At 34.8% G+C, this 11142-nt stretch overlaps 1 protein-coding gene across 1 annotated transcript in view; it reads left to right on the top strand.

The window, feature by feature from the left end:
* Positions 1 to 3278: 3278 nt before the first annotated feature.
* mmp24 (matrix metallopeptidase 24) overlaps positions 3279 to 11142 on the top strand; it is a 40639-nt gene continuing 32775 nt past the window's right edge. Inside the window, exon 1 of the mRNA XM_048199114.1 lies at positions 3279 to 3638. Coding sequence (XP_048055071.1) covers positions 3513 to 3638 — 126 coding nt within the window. The 5' untranslated portion in view covers positions 3279 to 3512. The remainder of the gene's footprint in view (positions 3639 to 11142) is intronic.

The following is an 11142-nucleotide window of genomic DNA, read 5'->3' as shown; positions in this document are numbered from 1 at the left end:
AGTACTTGACCAATCTTCAGTCTCTATTAATATAATTGTATCTTTAAAGATCTGTTGATTATTTTGCTAAACTCTATACCAGTACTTATTCACTTTAAAATGTCTTAAGTGGTCAGTGCAAATCAACCTTTTAATGTACAACAAAGGAAAATTGTTCGTAACTCAGACCATAAAAGTAGCACATGACCTATATGACATGCTAAATTAGATTCTACAAAAGTGAGATGTGGGAGTGAGAGACAGATGGATGAGGAGGTCTCTCTCTCTCTCTCTATCTCTCTCTCTCTCTCTTTGCAAATGGAGGCTGGTGGAAGGTGAGTGGGTGAAATGTGTTTGTCTGAGATTCAGTGTTCAGTGTGGTACAGTGTTTTATGGGAACTCCGCAATGACTTCATTGCAGCTTCACTAGTGAAATTAAGTGTTTTAAAAGACTATAAAAGCCTACATATTTATTGCTGTTTTTTTTTTTATTGCTGAATGCAGTTGTTGTATGTTGTGTTAATTCCAGCTCTATGTCCACATGAACTAGAATTATTATGGGTCATATTATGCATTAATACAAAATAATATATGTGTGTGTATATATATATATATATATATATATATATATATATATATATATATATATATATGTGTATATATATATATGTATATATATATATATATATATTGCACCCCAAAATCAAAAAGGAAAAACATTTTTTAACATTTTTTGCATAAAGATATATATATTTTTTCAATAATTAAGCATGTTTACCCCAAATTCTTATGTAATGCATCCAGAGATTGTTGTAACTATATTCAGTGATGATTCTCATTAGATTCTCATTAAGCCATTTTTACTAACAGTCATTTTTGTAAGAGGATGAATGTTTAATGTTCCCACAAACAGGCACCATTGTCTTTAAAGCTATTTATTTATTTTAATTTTGGGGTGAAATATGACCCAGGCATCTTGAAAGATTTTGTGATAAAAACATATATATAATTGCATATATATAATTGCATATAACATATAACAATAACATATATATATATAATTGATTTTATTTTGTAGAATAAAAACACACTCACACTCTAACACATGCAGTATATACACATGATTCAAATTTGAAACTAAATAGAACTAAATAGAAACTAAATAGAATTGATAAATGTTGTCTTGGAAACTTTCTGAAATTAAATACATTTCATTTTCTCTATAATTGATTGTATTTCGATTTGCATTTATTTTATTTAAAGTAACGAAAATAATTATTTTATGGTTTAGCTTTATTAAACTATAATAACCATACTACTACATAATTGACGTAATGAAGTTGGTTTGTGCTTTAATGTGAGGTGTGTGTGTGTGTGTGTGTGTGTGTGTGTGTGAGAGAGAGAGAGAGCGAGAGAGAGCGCCTCATATTCCCTATGTTATTGGGACCAAATGTCCCCACAAGGACAGTAATACCAGTATTTTTTGACCTTGTGGGGACAGTTTTTTGGTCCCCATGAGAAAAACAGCTTATAAATCCTACGGAATGAAGTTAAAAATGTACAAATGCAAAACGTTTTCTGTGATGAGTAGGTTTAGGGTTAGAGGATATTCAGTTTGTACAGTTTAGAAATCATTATGTCAATGGAAAGTCCCCATAAAACATGGAAACCCAACATGTGTGTGTCTGACTGCTTTAACACAGCTCCAGATGGAGAGACTGTTAGAAATCAGGCCTCCCCTGCTGCTCATCTTGGAGCTCTGGCTTCCATCCCGTCGTTGTCACACCGCAGAGAGGAGCATCTCCAGGGCTGGCGTAAGCTCTGCACGCTGTGACCCAGATATACGGCAGCACACCCAGAACACAACCTGTCTCTCTGACTTCCCATCCCTTCCCTCAGACACAAAACCTCCTATGATCCCTGAACACCTACTGGCCTTTGAGATGGCTGTTTGAATGAGCATAATACTGATTCACTGCATCAGGTACTCAAGGTTTCTGAACCACCTTACATGTTAAACACCCTGAATAACACTGTAGTCCAGTGACGTTAACAAGCAAATTACAAATAATTATTTTCATCTTAGATGAAATGGGCATAAAAATGGCCATTATGAGAGTGAGTTTTATAGCCTAGTAGCCTACATGCATTTCATTTGATTTAGATTCAATTTGCTCTTTTTCAGTATTAAAGAAGAACACAAAGGCTATGACATTTGAAGTAGCTCTACAGCCCAGTGAAATCTCCTTGGATGTTAACATGGTGCTTTATACATGTATGAATAGGTTTTTATATATAGCATACGTTTTGTCATGTGGTTGTTTGAATCTGTTACTTTAAATGAATCATTTGAAAGTGATTCGTGGAGTCAGTTTAAAGTCATCATTAGTTGATCTTATTTCAGTTATTGTTTATGAGTTGTTTGTTGTTGTTGTTTGTTTGTGAGGCATATAGAAGATCCTTATTGGCTTGGACACTTTAGGTGCAAAACTGAGATGGGTAACATCTAAGAAACCCAAACAAATTGTAATGTCTCGTTCTGGAAAAATATACATATTTCTACGCCCACCCAAACCCCACATTGAATCAATAACAGGCAGCGCGATGTGGTCCGATTCCCGAGCGAATGACTCTTATGAACCGATTCTTCACAATGAATCAATCATTTGGAGTGGTTAATTAATCTAAACTGAACTCAGTACTGTTTTAGTTCGTTTGTGTCTGATTCTGAATGAACCAAGCACTGTTATTGTCATGTAAATAAGTGCAATTACTGACAGGTTAATATGACAATACGCAAATAAATGAATTCGGGGTGATTCGGACACTTTTTGCCATTGAGATAACTTGGAAAAAGTGTCCTGATCAACCTGAATTCACCCTAAATAATATAGCCTAGGCTGTCACCACATTTCTATAGGTACAGATTATTATGCATTTATGCAGCCTCTAAGTTTATGTAAACACACATTTTTAAATTTAGATTTATCTTTTGAGGAATCTGAAATTATTTCTTCATTTGGCTGAGTGCGTAAATGCAAAAATAAACGTTTCCCCCCTCTAAATAGGCCTATTCCCAGTCGTCAAGACTAATCATAACTCAAATCGTTACATTTTTGTTTTCTTTTTTCCTTTTTCCTTCCCTTTTTTTCTTTTTAATTCCCAATCCCCTTTTATTGGAGGTGATGGGTAGCTTAAAAGTATTTGCAGAATTGTTTAATAAACGATTAGTTTAAACGAACGGTTCAAAAGAACCGATTCGCTCAATGACTCGGACTTCCGCGTGGGGTTGCGCGCGCTGATGGTGCTGCATTCGCTCGAGCGCATCAGCGGCGCAGCATCATTTTAACGCACCACCTTGAGAAGACGCAACACAAAATGGCTTTGCGAATTTAACGCTCGACTGAGAAGAAACGCTCAAAGCACCATCGGGAATATAGGACGTTCGTTCTTTTTCTGAAATAATAAAGACCATAAACAAGAAACAAGCCTGGAAATCAACGGCGGACGGTGGGGGGAATTTGGGGACAGTCATGGCGGGGGTGGGAGCCAGGGGGAGAAAGACGGGACTCCCGGGGTTCTGTTGGAAAACATGCTATTTCCACATTCTCTTCTGGGTCGTGTCTGTTTGTGGAGAAGAGAGGACCTTCATTGTTGAGGTACGTGGAAAGAGATGACATGTCCACCATCCTCACATCCACTGCCTGCGCGTGAAAGCGACCTGTTCCATTGAGCATCACGGACGCGTTATAACGCACAGCGTTTGGGTAGCAGATGACCATTAGAATGAATTATATAGTCAAATGGTTTTATTAGCTCAAGTGGGTCAAACAGAGTAAATAAATAATGATAAAGGGATGCGTAAATAAAGAAGTCAAATGAACAAGCGGTGCAATTCTTTTTTTTATAAGCATTTATTTGTAAACAATTAATAGCTAATAATCACCTTTAAATACATATACTTGATATTTTAAAGTTGCATACCAGAAAATCGTAAATAAGCATGATACTACAGCCAGATAAAACAATAACAATGCACCCAAACCATCAATATCTGAATTAATTTAGCTTCGAAAACAGAATTATACAATTTATAAGATATTGAAATGTTGTTATTGTTCATTATTATTTTTTTTTTATGGCATTATGGGTAGTGCAAAATACAACAATAACAATACGACCCATCCACATGTGAATAAATGCGCCATCTCTGAAAATAGCAACACTTTTTTAAATGTACAGTATATATTTTACATTTATTTATGACACTACAGGTGAAGCACATTAGCAACAATAAAATGTACCCAAACCATTGATATCTGAATACATTGAAAATAGTACTTATTATTTATAATTTTTGAAATGTATTTGTGATACAGGTAGTGCACATCTGTAGCAATGCAACCAAACAATCCACATGTGAATGAATTCTCATTATTTCTCTCTGCTCCGTTTTGCCTTATATTCGGCCCCAGACAGACATTAAGTGTTTTATGTTAGCTCTTCCTGGAAATACAGCACACTGAAGCCATTATCAGGTTGCCAGTAATTGGATAATTTCATTGCGCCACTCACTCCACATGCATTCCCTTATTATACCCTATATATCTTTGTTGGGAGCAACATGTTCAAGCCTTTATGCTCAGTGCAATGTTAGATATAAGATACTGGTCCTGTTCAAGATACGTGCATCTTATTGAGCAAAGATAGGACAAAGAGCTTCAGTTAAGATGGAGATTAGCTAGCATAATCATTTTCCTTAAGGACCCAAGAACTGTTTTGAACGATAGAGGTTGCATTTATAGCCCCGTAATGCTTTTGTTTTGATGTGCAGCTGCTGTTTTTGTGTGTGTTCCAAATATAGGTTCCTCTATAATTGATGGGAAAGGCAGGGATGCTTTTGAGTAGAGAGCCAGAGCTCACAAGAGCAGTTCTCCTGGATTCAGCTTTGTTGTGGCAATATGTTACATGGTGAATAGAGATCTCACCATTTACTCTGTTATGTCACAATATTTGAAGATAAAGCATTTCTTTATGGCATAAATTGCTTGCTGAAAGGTAGATTTTCACTGCAAGTATAAAAGGCTATTACGCAAATCCAGTGGACAAATGAGATAAATAGGTTATACAAGGTGCACAAATGTTGTGATATACAGCTTGTTATTATTGTATTGTGTAAGCAAGACCGAAAGTCTTTGTGGTTATCAACATGCATGAATCTCCTTTTTGCTTTGACAGAATAATCATGTCCTATACGTACTAAAAAGACAATTTGGTTCAATTCCAAAAATGACAATATCATAGATTCATTTATATTTCAAGAGTTTGTTGTTTCTGCCCATGTTCTGTTCCCATGCCAGCAGCATTTTAGTCAAGTCAAGTCAAATTTATTTATATAGCGCTTTTACAATTGGTAATTGTTTCAAAGCAGCTTTACATATTAGAAGCACAGAAAAAAGGGAAGTGGTTAAAAATAAGCTGTACAAACAAGCGTGGCAATATGTAACATATACAAGATGGTGCTACATTAAGCCAATGTCGGCTGACTCCCAGGGGTGGAAAAACCCCCCTAGGAGAAAAACCCAGCGTGCTAACACTGGGAAAAAAGTCCTAGGAGGGAAAAAACCCCTTGGAAGATATATATAATATATGTAAATGGATATGGAGATCAAAATCTGAATTATACATTTTTATTATAGAGATTAAAAATAGATTATATATAAATATATGTAAGCAATATTAACCCTCCATTTCTTTGTTTCATTCATGAGAGTGACTTGCAGCAGGTGGCTTCAGCATGATTGCACATAATAGCTACATGCACCTAATGTATACTGATTCTTATGGGTATATATAAACAATTTATATTGATTTATTGATTAATTACTTGCAAAACAGTGTGATCAAATCATTTGCGTGTACACAATTTTCAGCATACACATTATTTGGCTTCATGACCTTATTTTTAAATTGCAATTCATAAGATTTGTGGTAGTATACTGATATTTACAGTTTAAAGGCCTGTTCACACCAAGAACAATAATTATAAAGATAACGATAAAGATATAGTTAAAAAAAATAGTTCTAAATGTAAAAGAACAGCACTGTCCACACCACAACTATATTTTAGTTCTATTCTAATTTAAGGGTTTGTGCATTTAAAATGGCAGACGACATTGCGGAGAAGTTAATCGCCAAGGTCCAGAAAAAGCCACCACTATTTGACAAGTCAAAAAATGAGATCATTATGCCAGGCTAGCAAACAGTGTAACATAAAATTACCTCAGGTATCCAGCACTAGTTTCAACAACATTGTCATTCTTCCTTTGAAGTTGAAGTGAAAAAAACTAGGTGTTGTTTTTATTCCACTATATTGACTTTGACAGGTAAATTCACTGTTAGATTAGATCATTACACTAGCTATTCACTCAAAACATAGCATGCTGAGGACATCTGCTGGTTAAAGCCATGTAAATGCAACAAGAACAGCAAAAACATGTACACACTTTGAAACCGCAGCGAGTGAGCTAGAATAAACAGACTATTATCGTTCGTTGGTGTGGACGCAAATATAGTTATCTTTATAGTTATCCTTCTTGGTGTGAACGGGCCTTTAGGGGGCATTTACTCTACACCATTTTCAACTAAAATGGAAAACCTATGCGTTTTGGCTGTTCATTTACACGACAACTGCGTTTTGGGGGCCTGAAAATGCACACTTTTGAAAACGGGTTTTAAAGTGCAAGTTTTTGAAAAAATACCATTTTGGTCTCTGTGTAAACTAAAAAAACACAAATTTGTGAAACAGTGCCATCATGCGCATATGTATTATGTGTAGTGTTTCTTTACATTGACATCGCCAACTACTGGCCTGGCAGCAGAATACAGTGTTTTTAAATTATTTTGCGGGTCCATGTGAATGGGGATCATTTTGACAGCATTGTCGTCTGTACGTGATTTAAAAAATGCAAAGGAAAAACTTTTCAGTTTTTAGTACATCGTTGTCGAGTAAATGAAAAACGCGTTAAATGCGTTCTGTGTGAACGAGCCCTAACGCCTTGTCTACAACGAATGCAAGCGGCATGACTAAAAACGAGATGCAGGCAGTGGAATGAGGAAAAACGCAAGGTCTCAAGATGCATTTTTAAAAGCTGAACTGATTTTAACTTGAGCGCCACGTTTTTAGAGCGCCGTTTCATGCGCAAGACGCTGCAAAAGACACAGGACACGAGCTCAACGTTCATACACGGCTGTCTAGTGCATGTTTACATAGAAAAACAATGGAAAGTAGCACATTGTAATGAAAAAACACGTTTTGTGTGAACGGCCCCCTAGGGGGCATTAACACGACACCGTTTTCAACTAAAAATGGAATACTTTTTATGCGTTTTGGGGCCTGAAAACACGAACTTTTGAAAATGGGTTTCAAAGTACAAGCTTTTGAAAATAATACTGTTTTCTTTCCCGTGTAAACTATAAAAAGCAAATTTGTGAAAATGGTGACATCATGTGCATGCATATTACGTGTTCAGTCTAGAGCATAGTGTTTCTTCAAAGTGACATTGCCAACTACTGGCCTGGCATGAATAATACAGAGTTTTTAGTTGTTTTCACTGATCCTTGTGAACGGGTATCGTTTTGGTAATGCTGTTGTCTGTATGCAAAACTTTTTTAAAAAACACAAAGAAAAAACCTTTCTGTTTTTAGTATATTGTTGTCATATAAACGTACCCTTAGAAAAGGTTCCTGTTATATATCAAAAATGGTGTGGACAAAATAGGTTTCGATGTCTGTTAGTCCCATCAAAACTAAATAATCTGATCATGGTAATCCAGTTAACTGCTCATTCAGTTTTCAGATAATAATATTTTAAGACTGTGATATCAGATTAGACCATATTATATAGATTATATCTTCCTATCTCAGCAGGCTACATTCTGCTTCACTAGACTAAATAACTTCAATCAACAGAGAAGCAGTGGTTTGTATGTGGATTTGGATGTATTTTTTGCAGTTAGGTTGAGTTGTACTGAACAATTACCAGCAGTAAAGATGCTTTTTGGAGTACCAGTTAAGTGTGTCTCAGTTCTGGCCAACCAGAAAGAAGCATCTGTTCCTTCATTGAAGCAGGTTAATGACAAAGAACCGGGTGGAGCTACTAATGTGGAAAATGATAATGGTCAAAGCAGTAGGTGCGGATGAAACTCTGTCCTCTGCCATAATAGTCTCATACTCTTATATCAGTCTTGTTGCTTTTTGACTCACTACCAAGCAAGTCATGCAGTGAGTAGGATGCTGTTGATACTAGTTTTGGATTGTTGCCTTAGAGCTGACTTGGTATTTATGCTTTGAGTACTGTAGTGTCCCTGGCGATATATTTTTTAATATTGAAGTATTAAATGCAGTATTATGCACTTTTCTATTTCCATGCAGTGTTATTTTAGTATTTTTTTATATAGATATATTATTATAGTATTTATTAATGTTTTAAATAGCATTTATTTTTTGCATTTTCAGTTTTCAATTTAATTTAGCTTATGTTTTAGTAATTTTGTTACTTTTTTTTCAAAAAAGTAGCTTTCCATTTAGCTTTAATACATTTTAGTTTTAGTTATTTTAGTACTTCCACTTCCACAAAAAGTTAGAAATGTTTGCCTTGTCAATTCACTGAAATAAAATGAATTTTTTTAAATTTTGAGTTTCAATCTGATATGTATATTTTATTTTATTTAAGCTTTATTCCAATAAACAAAAACAAATTTAAATAGTTTTCTTATATCAAAAATATTGTCTTTGGCAGAAATGAATAGAATGTCATCATATACTGACTGATACAGTCTATAATATGATTTCAAACATCAACATAAAGTCAACATTTCCTGATTAATGCCTTGCTTTTTCATGTTAATTATCCTATTTCACATTATGGAAGTAAAATTGGTTGCAAATGCCATTTCGTGCTGACAACGGCCTGGACTCTTAAAAGATGAGATAAAAAGTTTGGATAGAAAGTCCTTTTAGCTAAAAGTATGTCAGTTATCTTTTCTTAATGTCATTTGACAAGGTGCGAGTGACTTGGGCTGACAGCGATGTCCTTAGTGTGCCATCTCCGTCTGACATCTGTTTTAATGGATGACAGCTGTTATCTGCAAAGGACAGAGTTCACAGGGCAAAGAGAAGGTGGTCTTCATCAGATCATTTTCATCAAAGGCAAAGAACGCATCACTATTACTATTGCTTTTACTGACAACTGTGCAGTTACTTTTTACTCAGTGATCAGACTTGTTTTATTGCCAGGAACAACCCATCATTTGCATAGCAGTAAGTTCCTGAGGTAAGAACCACTCACACAAAATCTAGTTTGTAGATGCTGTACTCAAGGTGATATCGAACCACTGTCTACATAATCGAGGAATCCCAGCATCTAATCTAATCAAAAAAGGCACAAAAACCAAAGCCTAAGCATTTCTGAGGTTCAGGGACTCATCCGTTTGTACCATTTGCTTTGTTTCTTACAGCAAGCAGATTTTTAGTGCTTAATGCAGATTAATACAAGGCATAATGGAGCTTTTTGGTCATTTGGTGGTTGGGCTCTATAGAGACTCATGCATGATTTTCAGTCTGATTTCGTTCGGTTCCTGAACTATCAATTGATTTCTCTATTCTGTCTAGCCCTGTGCAGATACGAAAGCTCTTCACCTTCATGTGACAGAGTCTGAGAAGCTGAAACCCGGCGAGGTTAGATTGCTGTCTCCATCTGACAGTTTAATTTTAGCCACAGGAGCAGTTAAGCCCCACCAGTTTGTTGGATTTGAATGTAAATGCTCAGTGGTTGCTTTCTGTAAGGAACTGCACACATTTACTGTACAATAGGGACTCGGGAGAATCGTGAGGAAATTCATTCAACTTTTAGAAAAGCTTCATTTTTTCAAATGGAGATTTGAGACTGTTTTGGTGTGGCACTGGTTTAGCTGAATTGTGAAGCATGCTGGGTACATTTATTGGCATTTTGTTCATTTATAAAGATGTTTAAGAAGAAAATTTTACGGCTTTAGAGTCTTGCAGAGCTCAGGAGATTTATTGAAGATGTCATTGAATTAATGTCTCTGTTTCAGATTGTATCAAATGTCATATATATATATATATATATATATATATATATTTTATATATATATATATATATATTTTTATATATATATATATATATATATATATATATATATATATATATATATAAACAATATAAAAATAAAACCATGTATATTTTTTATAACAATTTTTTTGGAAAATCATAACATTTGAACATTTTCTTTTTTATTAAAGATAAATATATATTAATATATCATTTTTGTATTTTTTTATTACGTACATCTCTGTGTGTAAGGCCTGTGAACAGTAGGTGTAATAATGTCTAGATTTGAGTTAGCAGGCTTAAGACAAATATATATATATATATACACAAGCCTATAATCTGCTCAGAACAATGAAGAAAACAATGACAGCAACCACCACCACCTCACACAATGGCATTAATGCCACAAAAATCCCCTAAAATATCTAATTTCATAAAATGTTATTTACAGTATTAGACATCTTAAAGAAACTTACATCGCACTTACAAATGTGGTACATTTAACCAATTGTACCTTGTTTTGTGGACATGTATAATGGTAATGCCATGGTATTTTCTGAACTACTTTGGAGTAGCATGTAAATAACATGGTTTTGTAGGCCCTACATGAATATGGTAGTCATACAGTACCATAGTAGTACAGTATATATATATATATATATCAGAGTACCATAGTACTACCATCTGTTACCATTATTGTACAATACTGCTACAGTACTTGTTTTAAAGGTTAAAAAATAACAGAAGATTTGGATGTGTGTGGATGGATAGAAATGTAATATTTACTTGCCCTAATTTTTGTGAGGTATACATTTCGCCGTACCCTTTAACCCTCTGGAGTCTGAGGCTGATTTGGGGCCTGGAGAAGTTTTGACATGCCCTGACATTTGTGCTTTTTTCAGTTGTTCATAAACATATTAATGGAAAAAGTGTCATTACACTGTATTCAGCACAAACTAGGCTACAATAATATGTGAGGAACATGTATGTACATGTTTGTGTTTTTGAAGGAATAACATTTATGCGTGGTT

Source organism: Megalobrama amblycephala, linkage group LG8 (genome assembly GCF_018812025.1).
Source record: "Megalobrama amblycephala isolate DHTTF-2021 linkage group LG8, ASM1881202v1, whole genome shotgun sequence".
Lineage (NCBI taxonomy): Eukaryota > Metazoa > Chordata > Actinopteri > Cypriniformes > Xenocyprididae > Megalobrama > Megalobrama amblycephala.
Note: the sequence above shows the minus strand (reverse complement) of the source record. Positions and strands in the feature narration are given on the sequence as shown.